The sequence below is a fragment of the Dendrobates tinctorius genome, unplaced genomic scaffold, assembly GCF_039654945.1.
Source record: "Dendrobates tinctorius isolate UK_male_01 unplaced genomic scaffold, ASM3965494v1 ptg000147l, whole genome shotgun sequence".
In the NCBI taxonomy this organism is placed as follows: Eukaryota; Metazoa; Chordata; class Amphibia; order Anura; family Dendrobatidae; genus Dendrobates; species Dendrobates tinctorius.
The window spans coordinates 13,976,005-13,998,954 of record NW_027361814.1 but is presented as its reverse complement, the minus strand read 5'-3'; the positions used below and the strand labels follow the sequence as shown (position 1 = coordinate 13,998,954).

The window sequence follows — 22,950 nt, the reverse complement described above, 5'->3', positions numbered from 1 at the left end:
CAGGAGGCAGGCTCAGACGGTGTTAGGCCCAGTATGGATTGCACGTGATTGCACAAAGGTTAGAAAGGGTACCGTGTCCCCGGATAACATGTATGGATAGCGTACACATTCAAAATATATGTCTCAGGAGGCAGGCTCAGACGGTGTTAGGCCCAGTATGGATTGCACGTGATTGCACAAAGGTTAGAAAGGGTACCGTATCCCCGGATAACATGTATGGATAGCGTACACATTCAAAATATATGTCTCAGGAGGCAGGCTCAGATGGTGTTAGGCCCAGTATGGATTGCACGTGATTGCACAAAGGTTAGAAAGGGTACCGTATACCCGGATAACATGTGTGGATAGCGTACACATTCAAAATATATGTCTCAGGAGGCAGGCTCAGACGGTGTTAGGCCCAGTATGGATTGCACGTGATTGCACAAAGGTTAGAAAGGGTACCGTATCCCCGGATAACATGTATGGATAGCGTACACATTCAAAATATATGTCTCAGGAGGCAGGCTCAGACGGTGTCAGGCACAGTATGGATTTGACGGCCCAGATTACACAGCGGAGGAGCAGGGAGAGGTAAAGATTGCAAATGCTGGGGCCCTGCCCAAGCAAGGGGGGCCCACTCGTGGGCGTCGGTACTGGCACTGGGCCCCTCATAGTACAGCGGTGTGTCTGACGGCGGGTGTGCACCACCACCGTCAGAGACACTTGATTGCACTATGAGGGACCCTGTGCCAGTGCCCGCGCCCAAGAGTCAGCCTACCCACCTGTCCAGGGCAACGGCACTCGCACGGTGTCGTGCGCTAGGTGGTGACCCCGGCCATGGGGGGGGAGGCAGCACAGTTAGGGAGTTTTAGAAAGTGGCATATGTTGATGTTGGACATTCAGCTGATGCAAAAGGCGAAATAGGTCAAGTTCCAGGAAGAGGTGGACCAAAGCAAGCCATTTTTCTGTCACCCTATGTGTCATCAGGGGAAGGTGGGACAAAATCCTTGGAAACCCATGCATGGTTCATTTTAATGAAGGTTAGATCATCCACATTTTGGGTTGACAGACGGGTCCTTTTTTCTGTCAGGATTGATCCAGCTGCACTGAAGACTCTTTCCGATAGCACACTTGCAGCTGGGCAAGCGAGCTCCTGTAAGGCATATTGGGCCAATTCAGGCCAGGTGTCCAGTTTAGCGGCCCAATAGTCAAAGGGGAATGACCTGTGTGGGAGAACATCGATATGGGAGGAAAAGTAGTTTGTAACCATAGTTGACAACTGCTGTCACTTTCCATCGATGCAGTATTACCAGTTGTGTGAGCGGTATTTGAAAAATCAGTCCACAACATTGTCATGAAACCCCTGTCTCCAACGCCACTTCTGCTGTGTGCACCACGAACACCTCTGCCAAGCTGCCCCCGGCCCGTACGGCTCGTGTGAGAACCATCACCGCTGCTGTGTGCTGGGAATGCCTCAAGCAACCGATTTACCAGAGTTGCTTGTTTATTAGCCAATATTAGGTCAAGGTTCTCCTGTGGCATGATGTTTTGTAATTTGCCTTTATAGCGTGGATCCAGGATGCTGGCCAACCAGTAGTCGTCATCGTTCATCATTTTGGCAATGCGGGGGTCCCTTTTTAGGATCCGCAAGGCATAATCTGACATGTGGGCCAATGTTCCCGGTGTCAATGATGCACTGCGAGTGCTGGTTGGAGGAGCACTTTCTGGCAAATCCACATCCCTCCAGTCACGCACAAACCCTGTACCAGACCTTGCCACGCCAACATTTTCACTTGCCCCACGAGATGCATCCTCCTCCCCTAAGTAATCATCCCCATCATCCTCCTCCTCCTCCTCTTCTTCCTCCACCTCGTCCAGGAGAGGTCCCTGAGCAGACAATGGCTGAATGTCATCAAGGATTCCCTCCTCCTCTTCCTCCTCATCAACATTGGCTGCAGACGCCTGCTCCTTAAGGTGCGTCAAAGTTTGCATGAGCAGACGCATAAGTGGGATGCTCATGCTTAGGATGGCGTCGTCTGCGCTTACCAGCCGTGTGCATTCCTCAAAACACTGAAGGACTTTACAGAGGTCTTTCAGCTTCGACCACTGCACACCTGTCAACTCCATGTCTGCTCTCAAAGTGCCTGGCCGTGTATCCTCCCACAAATGCATTATGGCCTGCCTCTGCTCGCACAGCCGCTCCACCATGTGCAGGGTGGAGTTCCACCTTGTTGCAATATCGATAATGAGGCGGTGGTTGGGAAGGTGGAGCAATCGCTGCAGCTTCTGCATACGAACGGAGTGTACAGGCGACCGGCGGATGTGCGCGCACAGTCTTCGCACCTTCTGGAGCAGGGCTGTTAACTCCGGATAATTTTTGAGGAAGCACTGCACCACCAGGTTCAAGGTGTGAGCCAAGCAAGGTATGTGGCTGAGTTTTGAAAGGGCTATGGCTGCCAAAAAATTACGGCCGTTATCACTAACTACCTTGCCTGCCTCAAGATGTACACTGCCCAGCCATGACTCAGTTTGTCGCTTCAAGTACTCGGCCAGCACCTCGGCGGTATGTCTGTCGCCCAAACACATCATCTGCAACACAGCCTGCTGACGCTTTCCACTAGCTGCTCGATAGGGGGACACATCGTGTGCAACAGTGGCAGCTGCAGATGGAGTGCTCGTACGACTGCGCTCTGTGGACGAGCTTTCGCTTCTGGAGGAGGAGGAGGAGGGTGGAACGCCTACAGCCAACTGTTTCCTATACCGTGGGCTAGGCAGCACTGTCCCACCACCGCTGTCCCCTGTGGACCCTGCATCCACCACATTAACCCAGTGCGCAGTGATGGACACGTAACGGCCCTGGCCATGCCGACTGGACCATGCATCAGTTGTGAGGTGCACCTTTCCGCTCACTGACTGCTTGAGTGCATGGACAATGCGGTCTTTCACATGATGGTGGAGGGCTGGGATGGCTTTGCGAGAGAAGAAGTGGCGACTGGGTAGGTCATAGCGTGGTACTGCATAGGCCATGAGTTTGCGGAAAGCTGTGCTTTCCACCAACCGAAAGGGCATCATCTCAAACGAGATTAGTTTGGCAATGTGGGCGTTCAAACCCAGTGTACGCAGATGAGAGACTGAGTACTTTCTTGACCTACTCATAGTGTCTGGGAGGGTGAGCTGGACTTGAGAGCTGCATATGGTGGAAGTAGCGGTGGACAGGGCGGACTGAGAGAGGGTTGATGATGGTGATGGAGTTGGTGTTCTTTCTAATGGCCTAGAATCAGTCTTTCGTTGATATAACAGTGGGATTCCCTGACTGCTGTGGCCTTGCAACAACACCTCAACATTTGCTGCTGTGCTAACCGGTTGGCTTACAGTGGGGGAAACAATGTAGCGTTGATGACTACCTTCGTTGTGATCAGTTGCACATGTGGTACTTGAGGTTTGGTGTTGTGTCCACGCTTGCAAGTGCATGCTGGTTAAATGTCTAAGCATGCAACTGGTATTCAAATTTTTCAGATTTTTCCCTCGGCTAAAGGTCTTTGCGCACTTCTTACAGATAACCTTGGCCTGATCATGAGGATTTTGGTCAAAAAAGTGCCACACTGCACTCTTCCTACTTTGGCAGACATTTTGCGGCCTAGCACGCTGTGATCTTTTGACCCTCTGGACAAGCTGTCCAGCAACTCTTTTGATGTTTGGAACCTGTCTTTGGAGTGCTCCGGGCCTGCCAGATAACAGCTGTTGCGATGTCGATGTCTGCTGTGGATGCTCCTCATCTGAGCTATTGGAAGCAGCACCCTCTTCCCCCAATGGATGCCAATCTGGGTCAACAACTGGGTCATCCATCACCTCCTCTTCTATGTCATGTGCACCTTCCTCTGTGTCACCGTGTATGGTGGTATAGTGTGCGGGAAGGGGCACCTGAGTCTCATCAGGGTCAGAATCTGGCTCTGTACACTGCGAGGACAATGTAGTGCTCTGAGTGAATGTACCAGCAGAATCATCCATCAGCGGCTGTGCATCAGTGCACTCCATGTCAGATTCATCTTGGCCTGGGTAATTCACCATTTCACTTGATAATCCAGGCATGGTATGTGAAAACAGCTCCATGGAGTAATCAGTAGTATGGCCTGGGTCATCCTTCAATCTTGGTTGGGGTGAAGGACACAAGGAAAGGTGTGGTTCATGAACATGAGCCTCCAATGACGACTCAGTGCTTTTACTTTTTACAACTGAAGAAGAGGAGGCGATAGAGCTGGAGGCTGAGTCAGCAATGTAAGACAAAACTTTTTCCTGATGCTCTGCCTTTAAAAGCGGTTTGCCAACTCCTAGAAAACTAAGCGTTCGAGGCCTTATGTAGCCAGACGATGATGCAGGCTCAACACCTCCTGCATTCGGTCCTATTTTGCTCTTGCCACTACCATCAGATCCACCACCAACACCATCATTACCAGCTGCCAACACCCGCCCAATTCCACGGCCTCTTCCACCAGCCTTCCTCATTTTTGGTAGAAATGTAGACAAAATCCAACAAACTATATAGTATGTAAAACAAGGTACAAGGTGTCTATAGGACAGGGGAGATTTTGAATTTCTGCACACACTTTTGGACACTGGACACTTTTGGATTGTGTGAGGCCCACTGATATCTGAGCGCTATGTGACAGGCTTGATGGCACAGCTGTGACCTAAGTGACTAGAGGATAAGTGAGATTTTGAATCTCTGCACACACTTTTGGACACTGGACACTTTTGGATTGTGTGAGGCCCAATGAATATCTGAGCGCTATGTGACAGGCTCGATGGCACAGCTGTGACCAAAGTGACTAGAGGATAAGGGAGATTTTGAATCTCTGCACACACTTTTGGACACTGGACACTTTTGGATTGTGTGAGGCCCAATGAATATCTGAGCGCTATGTGACAGGCTCGATGGCACAGCTGTGACCAAAGTGACTAGAGGATAAGGGAGATTTTGAATCTCTGCACACACTTTTGGACACTGGACACTTTTGGATTGTGTGAGGCCCAATGAATATCTGAGCGCTATGTGACATGCTCGATGGCACAGCTGTGACCAAAGTGACTAGAGGATAAGGGAGATTTTGAATCTCTGCACACACTTTTGGACACTGGACACTTTTGGATTGTGTGAGGCCCAATGAATATCTGAGCGCTATGTGACAGGCTCGATGGCACAGCTGTGACCAAAGTGACTAGAGGATAAGGGAGATTTTGAATCTCTGCACACACTTTTTTGACACTGGACACTTTTGGATTGTGTGAGGCCCAATGAATATCTGAGCGCTATGTGACAGGCTCGATGGCACAGCTTTGACCTAAGTGACTAGAGGATAAGTGAGATTTTGAATCTCTGCACACACTTTTGGACACTGGACACTTTTGGGTTGTGTGAGGCCCAATGAATATCTGAGCGCTATGTGACAGGCTCGATGGCACAGCTGTGACCTAAGTGACTAGAGGATAAGTGAGATTTTGAATCTCTGCACACACTTTTGGACACTGGACACTTTTGGATTGTGTGAGGCCCACTGATATCTGAGCGCTATGTGACAGGCTTGATGGCACAGCTGTGACCTAAGTGACTAGAGGATAAGTGAGATTTTGAATCTCTGCACACACTTTTGGACACTGGACACTTTTGGATTGTGTGAGGCCCAATGAATATCTGAGCGCTATGTGACAGGCTCGATGGCACAGCTGTGACCTAAGTGACTAGAGGATAAGTGAGATTTTGAATCTCTGCACACACTTTTGGACACTGGACACTTTTGGATTGTGTGAGGCCCAATGAATATCTGAGCGCTATGTGACAGGCTCGATGGCACAGCTGTGACCTAAGTAACTAGAGGATAAGTGAGATTTTGAATCTCTGCACACACTTTTGGACACTGGACACTTTTGGATTGTGTGAGGCCCACTGATATCTGAGCGCTATGTGACAGGCTTGATGGCACAGCTGTGACCTAAGTGACTGGAGGATAAGTGAGATTTTGAATCTCTGCACACACTTTTGGACACTGGACACTTTTGGATTGTGTGAGGCCCAATGAATATCTGAGCGCTATGTGACAGGCTCGATGGCACAGCTGTGACCTAAGTGACTAGAGGATAAGTGAGATTTTGAATCTCTGCACACACTTTTGGACACTGGACACTTTTGGATTGTGTGAGGCCCACTGATATCTGAGCGCTATGTGACAGGCTTGATGGCACAGCTGTGACCTAAGTGACTAGAGGATAAGTGAGATTTTGAATCTCTGCACACACTTTTGGACACTGGACACTTTTGGATTGTGTGAGGCCCACTGATATCTGAGCGCTATGTGACAGGCTCGATGGCACAGCTGTGACCTAAGTGACTAGAGGATAAGGGAGATTGGATTGCTTTTAAAAAAGCAGTTTGCGGAGCAGTGGGTAAACTGCAATGCCAGCCTGTCAGGAAGCCTTAAAAGGCAGCCCAACAACCAACACCACTGATACACCACTATATAGCCTCCCCTTGCACTGCACACAGTGACTGGTGTGTTGTGCAGGCCAAATTGCTATCAGCAGCAGAAGCAGTTTTTTTTTCTTCTCAGCAGGACAAAAAAAAAAATTGGGATTGCTTTTAAAAAAGCAGTTTGAGGCCCAATGAATATCTGAGCGCTATGTGACAGGCTCGATGGCACAGCTGTGACCAAAGTGACTAGAGGATAAGGGAGATTGAATTGCTTTTAAAAAAGCAGTTTGCGGAGCAGTGGGTAAACAGCAATGCCAACCTGTCAGGAAGCCTTAAAAGGCAGCCCAACAACCAACACCACTGATACACCACTATATAGCCTCCCCTTGCACTGCACACAGTGACTGGTGTGTTGTGCAGGCCAAATTGCTATCAGCAGCAGAAGCAGTTTTTTTTTCTTCTCAGCAGGACAAAAAAAAAAAATTGGGATTGCTTTTAAAAAAGCAGTTTGAGGCCCAATGAATATCTGAGCGCTATGTGACAGGCTCGATGGCACAGCTGTGACCAAAGTGACTAGAGGATAAGGTAGATTGGATTGCTTTTAAAAAAGCAGTTTGCGGAGCAGTGGGTAAACAGCAATGCCAGCCTGTCAGGAAGCCTTAGAAGGCAGCCCAACAACCAACACCACTGATACACCACTATATAGCCTCCCCTTGCACTGCACACACAGTGACTGGTGTGTTGTGCAGGCCAAATCGCTAGCAGCAGAAGCAGTTTTTTGGTCTTCTTCCCTGCCTAACGCTCTCCCTACAGAATCAGCAGCAACCTCTCCCTATACTGAGATCGGCAGAAGTAAGATGGCGGTCGGCGTGCACGCCCTTTTATACCCCCTGTGACGCCCACCAAAGCAAGCCAATCACTTGCATGCCCTTCTGAAAGATGGTGGTGACCCGTGCCTATGTCATCACGTTGCCCACAGTGTCCGTGGATCCTGATTTGCTGAAAAAGAGCGCAAAACAAACTTTTGAAACGCGACTTTGGCGCGTAAGTCGCCGACCTCGTGGCCGACCTCATCCTAGGGTCGGGTTTCGTTTCATGAAACCCGACTTTGACAAAAGTCGGCGACTTTTGAATTTTTTCGACCCGTTTCGCTCAACTCTAGGCACCACTCCTCTATGTTGAGCATTCAGAATTCATATCTGTAGAAAAAATATTTACCATATATAAGTATAACTAAGGAACTTCTATTAATAATTTAATACAATTTCACAAATTTTTGGTCTAGAATACTGGAAAAACTGTGCAGTGTATTTCTGATTATATACCAAATATAAGACATCTTTATAAAGATTTGCACAAATTGATTAACTCCCCTACAGATGGACAACTGCACTGGAAGCGGGAATCTTCTCATCCACCTGAAGACTCACACTGGCATCGAGCTCCCTCAGCAGAGGTCGAGTTGACCTCCTATGTGCTCCTGGCTCATTTGTCTGGTCCAACTCCAGATTTAATTAAATCTTCTCAGATTGTGGACTGGTTGAGCAAACAGCAGAATCCATACGGAGGCTACTCTTCTACACAGGTAAAGTAAGGATCTAAGCAGTAGAGAACTTACTGGTCCATGTCAACACAAAGCATATGGTTGAATCCTATTATTTTGTAAGTTATCTGTATCAAGGGGTGTCTCTTTACTAATATAAAGACATTTCTCAATAATAAGAGGCAAAAGTTGGGCAGTCATAGAAGAAAAAGGCTATTGTGCTGCTCACAAAACTCATAGGACCTGGTGGGGATAATAGCATCTTTGCTCCCTAGCACTTTTTTGATTTTCGATTAATTTCCATCAGGATCTCATCTATTTCTTTAACTGATACTTTTTAAGATAGAAATGTAGATGTCCAATGGATTATACCTAATGATTAATCTCTATGAGGTATTGAGGTATAAGAAGGTTGTTTTTAACATTTTTTTTTCCTATTCCTACAGTAAATTTACTTCTTCCTTTGACAGGACACTGTGGTGGCTCTTCAGGCTCTGGCCAAGTATGCAGAGAAGACATTTTCTGATCAAGGAGATGTGACGGTGGCGGTCAGTTCCAAGTCAGGATTTCTTGAACAGTTTCATGTGGACAAGAATAACCGACTCCTACTCCAAAGGGCAACACTATCTAAAATCCCTGAAGACTATACTGTGACGGGAACAGGGAGTGGTTGCGTTTTTGTACAAGTAAGGAGAAAAAATATCTAACATTCAGGTGCTGTCGATACAACCAATTATTATTAATGATCTTGTGTATCAGAAATTGCTTTTGGACTAGTCAGGCTGTGAGGAGGTCCTTAAGAATAATTTAGTGGGAAGTGTGGATATAAGGTTCAGCATACTTTGGCAACCAAGCTCATGTTTTTTGGGGAAATCTATTTAAGGCAACCACACAGACTAGACTAATGTTGATGGTTGAACCAGCTGAAGTAGACAGGATTAGCCAACAGTTTAATGTGAATTTGGGCATCTCCACAATCCCCCAACAGATAATGTCAGGAGAGAGAAGGATCCAGCCTAGAGATAAGACTTTGCAAAAGGGTCTACCAGTAGCTTTTTCAAAAGAACACAGGAATGTTACTGTGCATGGTGTAGTCGAGAGAGAGAGAGAGAGAGAGAGAGAGCGAGCTTTCGGCCGAATGACTATTCAGAGCTGTCTAATATGTATGGGGGCCTTTAGACTATTGAGCTGTGAAAGAAGCTTAAATTGCAGCCTAGTGAGACACCAAATCCCAGCTTGATAACCTTAAGCTTTAATGAGGGGTCACTATCCATGACCTTTGCCTGGCTCTTGTGGCTTAGAAAATGAGGAAAAAACTTTGCTATGCAATAAACTGCATAGTTGTGCAATATTTTTGCACTTGGTTTGAGGATAATTGTCACATCTGTGCCAAATTAATACTGAGTTCCCTGCTAGACAACAGCAACATGTAGCTGCTTAGCTTTACGATACAATACGATACATTTTATTGATCCCAGGGGAAATTACGGTATTACAGCAGCAATACAAACAGCAGTACATAAAATATTAGGACACAAATCTTGCACAAGTATACCAACATTACGTAACAAATAAATGTGGGTAGTTCAGGTATATAAGTCCCTGTTAATTGACATTAGTACACCTGCAATCAGTCATTATTGTCTACCACTCTTAGGAAATTATTATACGTCCCCATAGCAATAGGTACAAACGATTTCCTGAATTTCTCCTTCTTACACCTTAGTAGGATTAGACGGCTGCTGAATGTGCTTTTCTGCTTCAAGAACAGCTTGTATAGTGGGTGTGTATTATTGTTCATTATAGCCCTACACTTCTTCTGAATCCTGTCTTCCATTACCTCCTCAAACGAGTCAAGATGGAGGCCAACAGCCGTGCTTGCCTTCTTGATAAGTTTGTTGAGCTTATTAGCGTCAGCTACTGGCACACTACTGCCCCAGCAAATGATAGCAAAAAAGATGGCGCTTGCTACAACGGACTGGTAAAACATTTCGAGCATTTTACTGCACACACTGTACTCCACAGTTTGTCCTTTTCCTGTCCACCTGTGTTTTGCTGCAGTGAGCTGGCAAGGTAATTAGCTCTCTGCTGGGAGCCATGGGCTGGGCTTCTTTCTATATACCTATCAATGACTCACCAAATGGATTATGTATTCACAAATAAATCAAAACCATATACATAATAGAATATCACTTTATTAACTAAATAAAATTTCCAGAGGAAAAATTAAAAACATCTTTTAAAAACCCAGAAAAAAGAAGCAGTGTGGTTACTGGTATGTATCATCATGACAAAACAATCATTTAATAAGATATTGATCAGATAATAAAAAATGATGGAAGATAAGGTGCCTACAGCACCATAAAACAAGTCATAGGATGTGAATAAATATCAAAGACATACATACTGTATATAGCATGATAATCCCTATAACAAATTAATAATTTAACAAAACACCTTTCAACAACCCTCAAGAACAGGATAGAATAATTAAATAAATAATCTGTATATCAATTCATATCTGAACCCTACAACCAGAGCTACTGTTAAAGTGCAAAAGTGCCAGGACAAGAATAACAGCCATTATCAGCCATCATTGATGCGCCAATGAACGAACCACACTGGCCAGTACCCCAAGGTGCGTTTCGCATATAGCTTCATCAGGGAATCTTTCTATATAAACCCCAGCAGACAGTTTCTGGCTGCTAGTTATTTAGTTCAGCTAGGCCTGATTACAGTTGTGATCTGTGTTATGCTACTTTGTTTTTCCTTTTTGTTTTACCTCATCTTGTATTTTGACTACCTGCTTGTATTTTTTACCTTAAATTCGGCCCTGACTTGACCTCTTGATATCGACCCTGCATGACGACCCTTCTTGCTGCCAGCTTGCTCCACTGGTCAGCAGCTTATTCTATGGCCAAATCCCAAGATTCCCTATGTTAGTCCAGATCCCTGTACAGAGGTTAAAAGAGGAAGACCTGGCTGGGTAACCCCTGTGTTCTGGTAAATTAAGGGGCTTGCACTAAGCCTGTCCGTGGAAACCCTATTAACAGCTACCATGCTACCATTAACACTGCCCATGACAAAAAGTTAATTTTGGGCTTTCAATTAAAAAAATCCTAGATGCTCTTGGTTTTCTTTCTGCATTATAGGCCGAGTCACATTTTCATCTCTCTATTGCAAAAGCAGAAAGAACAATGCTAATATACAGTCAGGCAAAAAATGTGTCTAAAAAATAGGAAGAAATCCTAATATTTATAAAATTATATTACCATTGAGATGACGTTATATTTGACCATACAATTTAGATTAATTTGTATGTCTCGTGTAAAGTAATAAAAAATACAACAAATAAGTAAAACATTTAAAGTGAATTGTAAAAAATGTGGAAATGTATTTTATTGCTTTATACTTTAAGGTATACCAACTTTTACACCATCACTTTTTCTCAAGAAATTAGCTAGGGGTGTTTGACAACATCTATGACCATATAAACTCTTTTCAGATTAAAGCACCCCTCAGGCCTGGCAGTCATGTGGTCAAACAAGGAAGGATATCCAAATTTTTGCCGCTGCCTTCAAATAATTGTGGAAAAATACTGCTAAAGAATTTTACAAAATGACTGGACCCTTACTGCATTTTTGTTTTTACCAATGCCAATTTCAGTGGACAACTACAATATTGCAAAGTCCAGAACCACACTAAACGCATCTTATAGTTGGAAGTCCAGAGAGGACATTCCTCCCTCATATGGTTTTAAAGGGAATCTACCGGCAGATTTATGCTATTTAATCTGAGAGCAGCATAAAGAAGGGGCAGAGACCCTGATTCCAGTGATATGTCACTTAGTTAGTTGCATGTTGTAGTTTCAATCAAATCACTGTTTTATCAGCAGGAGATTATCACTGGAGGACTAGTTGTCCCCTGCCATGTAGTCCTCATGCTCCATGTAACCCCGCCCCCCTACCACTGATTAGCAGCTTTCAGTCAATATGCTGTGTAAACAGAAAGCTGCCAATCAGTGGTGTGGGCGGAGTTATACACAGCTCAGTATTCAGAGAACTGCTAGATCTGCAACAGAGAAAACACTGATGTTATCGAAACTGTAGCAAGCAAACCAGTAAGTGATGCATCGTTGGAATCAGGCTCTCTTCCCCTACATCATGCTGCTCTTATATTACATGGCAAAAACCAGGTGACAGAAAACATGGAATGGTATACAGTATGTCAATTCAATTCCCACTAAGTAATGAACAATCATTATAGTTTAAGTAGTATATACATCTCATCTGTAGCCTTGCATTTTTATATGTCATAAAGTACAAAAGATCTATTCTTTATTTAATAGGAATTTTCTAATCTCTTTACTCACAGGCTATATTGAGATACAATATTCCTCCTCCAAAAACAGCAGCCACCTTCTCATTTAGTGTCTCACCATATCCTGGGAGAAGATGTCTATCAGATCCCGTGACAACATTTCAAATCCGCATCACTGTCAGGTTAGGTTTTTTTTTTTCATTTTTTTTTGTTATTTTAAAATTACTTACTCTTTCACACCTATATGGTAACTATTATTTGTAACCAATGAGCTAATCGATAGAAACCCGTAATGATTCCGAACTGCAAAAAAATTATCTTTTGATATTACATTGAACAATATGGAAGGTAACCCAGAATGAATCTATGAATATTTATATGTCCATTCTTGTTTTTTTTTTTTACTCTTTCAGTTATACCGGTAGACGGGAAAAATCTAACATGGCCGTCATCGAAGTCAAGATGTTGTCTGGATACATTCCAATCAAGAGCACGATAAAGCAAGTGAGTCACGGGATTAGGCATCACTTTGGAAAGTAGAAATGGTTACAAGAGCGAAATAGGAATTTTTTCTTTGTGAATATGATTTTGTCCTAATACCCAAAAGCAAGTTATTTGAAATGTAGCCTATAAACAACAATACAATCTTGACAGCTTTATTACACTTTCATTAAAATTAAGTCTCAAACAGGACAGAGTTCTGGTGTTGACGTGTTTCGACTTGAACAGTCTTTATCGTAACGTATTTGAAAATTATGACTGTGAGTACCAGGGGCGAAGCCAGATTTTGTAAATCCCCTGCACTATATTAAAGTCATCCAGCACTCCCTTGGAACTGTAAAGAAAGCAGAAGCACTATGCTTGTAAAAGTACCTTTAGACTATTAGAAATACTGAAATATTAGCCTCATTTTCTGAAGCTAAAAGGAACACCTAAGGTCGAGTCAGCCGGATCGATTATGGTAATGACACTGCGATCAAACTCTGATCCGAGTGTCAGCTTAGCGTGTTCTGATTCTCTCATATGAGAGAATCGTAGCCCAGGTGAGCAGATGATGGAGAGCAAAATGTCTCCATTCTGTGAGTCCGTGGATATGATATACATGTACCCACAGATTTGAATAGGTGCGTGACATCCCGATTTGCTCGACAAATTGCAGTATGCTGTGATTTTTTTTTTCTCATGCCAAATTGGTATGAGGAAAAAAAAATGCTAATCAGCATTGCCCCAAGGAATAACATTGGCCCGAGTGCTATCAGACAGCACTTGTCCGATGTATACACTCATGTGAGCGAGCCTTTACAGTCAAAAAATATGGTAACTTATAAGTGTCAGAGACTAAAGTACATTTCTTGCAAGATTTACGCCACTACACTTTCCGGAATTTAATGGACTTAGGCTGGTTTCACATTAGCGTTTTTTTGCGCAGCGCATCATGCGCGTCCATGCGCGTGAGTCATGTGTACCTATGTTTAACATGGGGGCGCATGGACTTGCGTTTGCACGCGTTCGTATGCATTTTCGTACGCATGCATTTTTTTCAAGGTGTGCGCCTACGCGTGACAGACGCAACCTGTTGCATTTTTGGGTCCGCCAAAAGGCTTCAAAAAAACGCATGTGCATGCTTGCGCATGGAATGCGACAAAAAAACACATTACAGTCTATGGGAATGCAGGCGTGCGCATGGACATGCGTTCGTCTGCGATTTCGTGCGCGTTTTTGGTGTAAAATTTTTTAGCCCGCATTTTGACTTGTGCAAAATATTTTCAATATTTGAAAGTGTTTTACCCAGGGAAACTGGCAAAACATCTTCTTGTATCAAGGCCAATTAGTTCTCTTACAATGAAAAAGTAAAGTTTTACGCTAAAATTGTGGTTCTAGAAGGACAAGTACAGTAGTAACCTATGTACTGAAATTATGCAAAATGCCAATAAAAAATATCAACATCTCTTTATTCGAAGTTTGGAATCTGTCCATTACAATCCCATTTGTAACCACTTTTTATTCACAGCTGGAGAAAAACAAGTTAATCAAGAGAAGTGAGATCCAGACTGACTTGGTGACTTTGTACCTGGACCAGGTCTGAATCAGTCATTGCTATTACTTTCATTTTGCTATTGTGTTTTCTCCTAAGATCCGAGTTCCCACTATGATAACTAGGTAGAGAAGATCGAATCAGCCAAAATTTGAATTTGTCAAATCGTGCGGATTTTAAAGATAACTTGATTCTCTACAAAGTTATTCCCTTCGAATTTCATGTTCCTTATTATGTTCTGGGATCTCTCCAGACCCAAAAGCATAATAAATGTGTGAAGTGAAAAAAAAGGAACCTGTCACATGACAAAATGCTATTAACTTGCAGATATGGGGTTAATCTGTGAGTTAATAGTGTTCTTAAACTGAGTGGCATCCGCACTTAGAGCCTCACTGCAGGCAGGAAATTAACTTTACTACTCCCGGCAGCAGGGCCAGTTTTAGTCAAAGTGGGGCCCTAGGCAAAATTTAAAATGGGGACCCAAATGCTAACATATTGCACATCACACAGAAGCATTTCGGTTGTAGCTACATACGCTGAGTTCAGGCCGCTAAATGAGTGTGATCGACAAAATTGATCACCATACAGTATCATGTTATCAGCAGCACATCTACAGTTTACACCCCATAGTCCCCCATATAGTATAATACACTCTTCATAGCCCTCCATATATTAAAATACACTGCCCAGTCCTCCATATAGTATAATACACTCCGTATAGTATAATGCACCGTCATAGTCATCCATGTAGTACAATTGACTTTCCATAGTATAATGCACCCCATAGCTCTTCATATAATGTATTCCCCATAGTCCTCGATACAGTATAATACAGCCCACATATAGTATAATGCAGCTACCCCATAGATCATAATGCAGCCACCCCACAGAGTATAATGCAGCCTCGCCATACAATATAATGTAACCCCCCATAGAATATAATGCAGCCCCCCCTCTTATAGTATAATGCAGCCACCCCTTAGAGCATAATGCAGCTACCCCACAGAGTATAATCCAGCCACTCCACAGAATATAATTTAACCCCCCATAGAATATAATGCAGCCCCTCTCAAAGTATAATGCAGCCCCTCCATAGAATATATGGCAGCCCCCTCATAGAGTATATTGCAGCCCCCATAGAATATAATGCAGCCTCTTATATAGTATAATGTAGCCCCTCCATAGAATACAATGTAGCCCTCCTCATAGTAGAATGCAGACTCCATAGAATATAATGTAGCCCCCATATAAAGTATAATGAAGCCCCCATACAATATAATCTAGCTCCCCATAGAATATAATGCAGCCCCCATAGAATACAATGTAGCCTGCTCATATAGTATAATGTAGCCCCCTCACAGAGTATGATGCAATCACCCCCCATAGAATATAATAAATACAATGTAGCCCCAAATAGAATATAATACTGCCCACCTCCCCATAAAATATAATGTAGCCCCCATATTATATAACACAGCCTCCCCCATAGATTATAATGTAAAATGTACCCCCCATGGTATATAACACAGCCGCATAGTATATAGCCCAGCACCACATGTATACAGCACAGCACCACATGGTATACAGCCCAGCCCCACATGGTATACAGCCCAGCCCCACATGGTATACAGCCCAGCCCCACATGGTATATAGCCCAGCCCCACATGGTATATAGCCCAGCCCTACATGGTATATAGCCCAGCCCCACATGGTATATTGCCCAGCACCACATGGTATACAGCCCAGCCCCACATGGTATACAGCACAGCCCCACATGGTATACAGCACAGCCCCACATGGTATACCGCACAGCCCCACATGGTATACAGCACAGCACCACATGGTATATAGCCTAGCACCACATGATATGGTATATATAGCCCAGCCACACATGGCATATATAAGCCCAGCCACACATGGTACATATAAGCCCAGCCACACATGGTATATATAAGCCCAGCCACACATGGTACATATAAGCCCAGCCACACATGGTATATATAAGTCCAGCCACACATGGTATATATAAGCCCAGCCACACATGGTATATACAGCCCAGCCACACATGGTATACATAAGCCCCGCCTCACTTGGTATATACAGCCCAGCCACACATGGTATGTATAGCCCAGCCCCTCATGGTATATACAGCCCAGCCACACATGGTATATACAGCCCAGCCACACATGGTATATACAACCCAGCCCCACATGGTATATACAGCCCAGCCACACATAGTATATACAGCCCAGCCCCACATGGTATATACAGCCCAGCCCCACATGGTATATACAGCCCAGCCCCACATGGTATATACAGCCCAGCCCCACATGGTAAATACAGCCCAGCCATACATGGTATATAGCCCAGCCCCACATGGTATATACAGCCCAGCCCCACATGGTATATACAGCCCAGCCCCATATGGTATATACAGCCAAGCCACACATGGTATATATAGCCCAGCCCCACATGGTATATACAGCCCAGCCCCACATGGTATATACAGTCCAGCCACACATGGTATATACAGCCAAGCCGCACATGGTATATACAGCCCAGCCGCACAAGGTATATACAGCCCAGCCACACGATATATATAGCCCAGCCATACATGGTATATACAGCCCTGCCGCACATGGTATGTACAGCCCTGCCGCACATGGTATATACAGCCCAGCTGCACATGGTATTGTGGCAGGGGGCCGGATTGTGGGCTTGTCCACTGATAACCACGACCGAACTATGCAAAGACGAGACGGAGGCAGAATTCAGTTGTAACAGATCCGGGTTTATTGGCCGTCATCCTGACGCTTCACCTGCCCGAGGTTGTGCGTCCAATCGGTACCCCCGGGGCCTCGTCTGTCCTGCGGTACGTCGTGTCAGGGCCACCCCCTGACTGTCTTCTCCTGTCAGTCCCCTGGTAGAGCTCTTCACTGTTCTCCGCCTTCTGTCCTGAGTCTTCCTCTGCTGAGCTCCTCCCGGGACTAACCTAACCTCTGGAAGCCCAACCAGGCCTATTTATCCACTCTCTCACTGGGAATTTCCCTCCTGGGTTCCTATCTCCCCGCCCCCCATGACCAAGCAGTTTCTATAGCCGTAAGTGGATGTTAAGTCATGAACTACACTCCCCCCTGCCGTCTTGTGGTCAAATTTCGGTACTGCACTCCCTTTTCTGTCTCCCCCTGCTGTTACCTTTCTGTCATTGCCAATCTTCGTCTGTAGTGCACAAATCGTCCCCTCCTACTTCCAGTCAAGTCTGTCCGTCAAGTCATCTTCCCCACAGTATTTACAGTCCAGCTGCACATGGTATATACAGCCCAGCCACACATGGTATATATAGCCCAGCCACACATGTTATATACAGTCCAGCCCCACATGGTATATATAGCCCAGCCCCACATGGTATATACAGCCCAGCCCCACATGGTATATACAGCCCATCCCCACATGGTATATACAGCCCAGACACACATGGTTATATAGCCCAGCCCCACATGGTATATATAGCCCAACCGCACATGGTATATAAAGCCCAGCCCCACATGGTATATACAGCCCAGCCACACATGGTATATACAGCCCAGCCACACATGGTATTTACAGTCCAGCTGCACATGGTATATACAGCCCAGCCACACATGGTATATATAGCCCAGCCACACATGTTATATGCAGCCCAGTCACACACGGTATATACAGCCCAGCCCCACATTGTATATATAGCCCAGCCCCACATGGTATATACAGCCCAGCCCCACATGGTATATACAGCCCAGCTACACATGGTATATACAGCCCAGCTACACATGGTATATACAGCCCAGCCCCACATGGTATATACAGCCCAGCCACACATGGTTATATAGCCCAGCCCCACATGGTATATATAGCCCAACCACACATGGTATATACAGCCCAGCCCCACATGGTATGTATAGCCCAGCCACACATGGTATATACAGCCCAGCCACACATGGTATTTACAGTCCAGCTGCACATGGTATATACAGCCCAGCCAAACATGGTATACATAGCCCAGCCACACATGTTATATGCAGCCCAGTCACACACGGTATATACAGCCCAGCCCCACATTGTATATATAGCGCAGCCCCACATGGTATATACAGCCCAGCCCCACATGGTATATACAGCCCAGCCACACATGGTTATATAGCCCTGCCCCACATGGTATATATAGCCCAACCGCACAAGGTATATACAGCCCAGCCACACATGGTGTATACAGTCCAGCCCCACATGGTATGTATAACCCAGACCCACATGGTATATACAACCCCCCTCCCCCCAGTGGCCCCACAGTCCAGCATACACAATGATATATATATATATAAAAAAAAAAAAAAACACTCCTCACCTTCTCCTCTTGCCTGCGCTGCTCCCAGCTCCTGTCTCCTGCTCTGCCTGGCACACAGAGAGAGCGCGATGATGTAATGGCACACCCGCTATGTGTCAGAAGCAGAGCGGGGAATGATGGGAGAGGGAGCGTCAGCTGACGCTCTCTCCTCCATCATTGCTGTGAACTGTACCGGCATATATGACGCTGGTAGAGTTCAATGCGGCGGAGGGGGCCCCATAGCGGCTGCATGATGTGCCACTAGCTGTGGGCCCCTGGGGGAGTGGGGGCCCTATGCAGCTGCCTGGTCTGCCTGCCCCTAATGCCGGCCCTGCCCGGCAGCATTCCGGATTCAGTCACGGGGGTGTCGCCAGTGTGATTTCAGTAACCACTCTGTATAGAAAGAGTGGCGTCTGTTTCCACACCTTGTCACTGACTGACAGCCGGCCCTAATGAGGAGCTGTAGTTAGTTAGTGCCAGGGGCGTGATTACAGCCACCTCTTTTTTTTTTTTTTTACACAGAGCAGTAATGTAATGCTGAAAGCTGCCAGGAGGAATAAAGTTAATTTCCTCCCAGCAGCGGGGTTCTAAGTGTGGGCAACGAGTAGGTTCAGGATGCTATTAACCTGCAGATTAACCCCATATCTGAAGGTTAATAGTGTTTTTAATATGACAGATTCCCTGCTGCTGGATTGGAGGTCATGGAGGACTTGACAGGTTCCCTTTAATTTTCATCTCAACGCTCACCTGTGATGCCATCTTTGTACTCTGTTGTTCGGTACTCAGCACTTCTCCTTTCCCTTTTCTTCCTCTGCGTGCATTCTCTGATAAAATCTTCATTCTAGGCCATGGCTCCTATCACCACTAGGCAAACGGACATAACTGCGCACCCACGACACGTCGTCAGTCAGGCGACGTGTGTCGTAACTTTGTAACATTACGAAGCGCGTTGCTCAAGTGACGGAATAGCAAGCATTGACACCCAAAGCCTAGTCAAGGTGGAAGTCCCAATCTGGAGTGAACATTATCAAATAGAATGTAGGCAACAGGGAAAGATGAAAAGAGGCACTGGAAAACCAGACGGTGGACTGTAGATCACCTCTGACCGGCATTTTGCTCTCTCAAACTTAAAAAAACTCCATATTCTGCAGAATAAAGATTTATATAAAATTTGAGAATTCAATTTGCTCATCTCTATAACTTGCTACAAGTATAAATCTCTAATAGTGCATTTTCAGGTTACCCGGGCATCTGCATTTATGAGTTATTTGCTGAAGATGCAAAGATCCGCTTTCTACTAATGAGAATATTCTCTCATAATAGGTTGATCGCAAACCAGTAAGACTATCCTTCACGGTGGAACAGGACATTGCGGTGAATGGCCTAAAACCAGCTACAGCAAAAGTCTACGATTACTATGAGACTGGTACATTACTTTATTTATCTAGATGTCATACTGTGTCTATTGCTATACAATTGTTATATATCTGTGCTGTGTTAGACACCTTCTTGCTTTCTTCTAGATCATCATTATTAATTGGACCTGTGTCTTTTTTTAAATGCTTATTATATGATTAAGATTTTTAAGATTTTAAATCCTAATATTACAATATAGAATTTAATGCCGTTTTTTTTTTAATCTCCTAGATGAACATGCCATCGTAGACTACAAACACCCTTGCAGACAGTGAATTAGGGGTGAGTTAATGCACACTTGCTTTTGCTCTATTCTACAAAACTTTTCAAATTTATGTATATATAAAAAAAAAAGTTTGACCCATGTTCAATCTTTGAGAGCGGATCACTTTTCTGCTTTCGAGCTTACTGCTTCCCAGGAGGACGCGTACTCTTGATTTATTGATTGACAGCTCGGACTTTGGACCAGCAACACAATTGCCCGAACTACATTCTCTCCTATGTTGCAAACTTTACCTCTGTAGCATAAGATTAGCACAGTGGAATTAGCTTCAGAGCAGCACTTACAAACACTATAGAAAAGAGCTTGTATGTGCTCTTCTCTTCTCCTAAGAGACCAGCCAGAAAAGCCTGCTTCTCATTTTCGAGATTAGCGCTGCCATTGCAAACTGTGAAATGAAAAATCCATCCGATCTTGACAATGGGAACAATTTTTAATAAATAAGTTTCAAAGTTGTTTGTTTTTACAAGAACTTTGCAATTTTACTAATATATGATGAGAATAACCCCTTTAAACTTTGCATGTCTGAGTGATTTGAATGTTTGGTCTGTTTCATAGATTATGGTGAGATCAGCCAATAAGTTTTTGTGTATAAGGGTAGGTAAAATTACCCTTTAGCAGATGTCAGATACAAATATAAAGGGGTTGTCTACTACTCGGACAACCCTGTCTCAATCAGCAAGTTTGCACCAGTAAAATAACAACACTTATACTCACCTCCGATGCTGGCGCCATTCCAGTGGCGTCGGAACTCGCTCTCCCTGGGCCTGCATGAGATTGTCACGCGAGCCCTGCATCCAACCTTGGCATCACTCTCCTCACCTTCAGAGATATCAGGCATCAAGAGGAAGTACGTGACCTGCCACAGCTCAGACTTTCTTTTGATGTCTGATTCATCCGAAGACAGGAGGAGTGAGAGTGTCTTGTACAGGAAGGGAGGTAAATGGCAAAGTCATTAATTGGTTAAAGAGTCATTTAAATTGTAAGATGCTAAGATAAAGGCGATCTAGAGAATGCTCTAACTATCTTCTCATAAAGGTTCAGAACAATTTCAATCTTCAAAGATATTTTCAGATTAAGACTTTCAAAGGGAATTTCAAAACAATGTAAAAGGGTACCTTTACATTTAGCGATGCACCAGCGATCCCGACCACGATATGACCCGGTCAGGATCGCTGGTGCATCGCTAAATGGTCGCTAGTGAGCTGCCAAACAGGCAGATCTCACCAGCGAAGCAGCGACGCAGCAGCGGTCGTTACTTACCTGTCAGTCGCGGCGTTGATGACGTCCTCCGCCTTCGTCCACGCATCGCTCATCGGCGCCAGTTGGAAGCCCAGCAGAAAGGCGCCGACGAGAAACGTCTCGGGACCTTCTCGTGCGATCAGCGATAACCAGCGGCGGAGCCGGTCGGAGGTAAGTATCACATGTAGCGATATCGCTAGCAATATCGCTGCTGCGTCACAAAATCGGTGAAGCTTTAGCGATATTGCTAGCGATATCGCTATGTGTAAAGCCCCCTTAAATCAGGGGACAGTGATGCAATTATACCTTATAGTGTGCTACTTTCTATATACTGTATAATCCATCTTCTTTTATTTTTTTGACTACAGATAAATCTGGAAAATCAAGATGTCCTGTATACTGCATCAGTAGCTACAAACAAGTACTGGAAACCAACAGTCTGATAATAAAAATGTAAAATGTAATAATAACAATAAAAAGAGGAAACACAATGACACGAGTGTCTCTTATTTTGTAGTTATCAGCTTACTTGCTGTGTTATCTATTTGACTGGCCAGTATCACCACTAATGGGCAAATACAGTAATCTGTGGCATTTAAACGACTGCCAATCTGTAAATACCCAGCCTGTTTTCACCTTCCTGACCAGGCTACTTTTTTCAATTCTGACCAGTTTCACTTTATAAGGAACCTCTGGAACGCTTCAATATATTCCAGTGATTCTGAGATTGTTTTTCTTCATGATATGTTGTATTTAAAAATAGTTGAAAATTTTACAAAAATTTTTTTGCAATTTTTAAACTTTGAATTTTTATTCCCTTAAGGGAACCTGTTACCTGTTTTGGCCGCTATAAGATGCGGCCACCGACTTTCTGAGCTTATCTACAGCAATCTATAATGCTGTAAATAATCCCCCGATCCGACCTGAAAGATAAGAAAAATAAGTTTCATTATACTCACCGGGGGGGTGCGATCTGGTCGAATGGGTGTCGCAGGTCAGGGTCCGGCGCCTCCCATAGAATCATAGAATCGTAGAGTTGGAAGGGACCTCCTGGGCCATCTGGTCCAACCCCCTGCTCAAAGCAGGATTCGCTAAATCATCCCAGTCAGATGTCTGTCCAGCCTCTGTTTGAAGACTTCCATTGAAGGAGAACTCACCACTTCTCGTGGCAGCCTGTTCCACTCATTGATCACTCTAACTGTCAAAAAGTTTTTTCTAATATCTAATCTGTGTCTCCTCCCATTCAGTTTCATCCCATTGCTTCTAGTCTTTCCTTGTGCAAATGAGAATAAAGTTGATCCTTCTACAA

The 22,950-nt window shown here is 44.6% G+C and overlaps 1 protein-coding gene across 2 annotated transcripts in view; it reads left to right on the top strand.

Moving 5' to 3' along the window:
- The window catches only part of LOC141049743 (alpha-2-macroglobulin-like), a 434,279-nt gene extending 412,147 nt beyond the window's left edge, over positions 1-22,132 (top strand). For both annotated transcript variants that reach the window (XM_073546469.1, XM_073546468.1), the window contains exons 29-36: positions 7,825-8,030; positions 8,459-8,674; positions 12,363-12,490; positions 12,722-12,812; positions 14,320-14,388; positions 20,027-20,129; positions 20,351-20,401; positions 22,010-22,132. In XM_073546469.1, coding sequence (XP_073402570.1) covers positions 7,825-8,030; positions 8,459-8,674; positions 12,363-12,490; positions 12,722-12,812; positions 14,320-14,388; positions 20,027-20,129; positions 20,351-20,394 — 857 coding nt within the window. In that variant the 3' untranslated portion in view covers positions 20,395-20,401; positions 22,010-22,132. The remainder of the gene's footprint in view (positions 1-7,824; positions 8,031-8,458; positions 8,675-12,362; positions 12,491-12,721; positions 12,813-14,319; positions 14,389-20,026; positions 20,130-20,350; positions 20,402-22,009) is intronic.
- Positions 22,133-22,950: the final 818 nt, after the last annotated feature.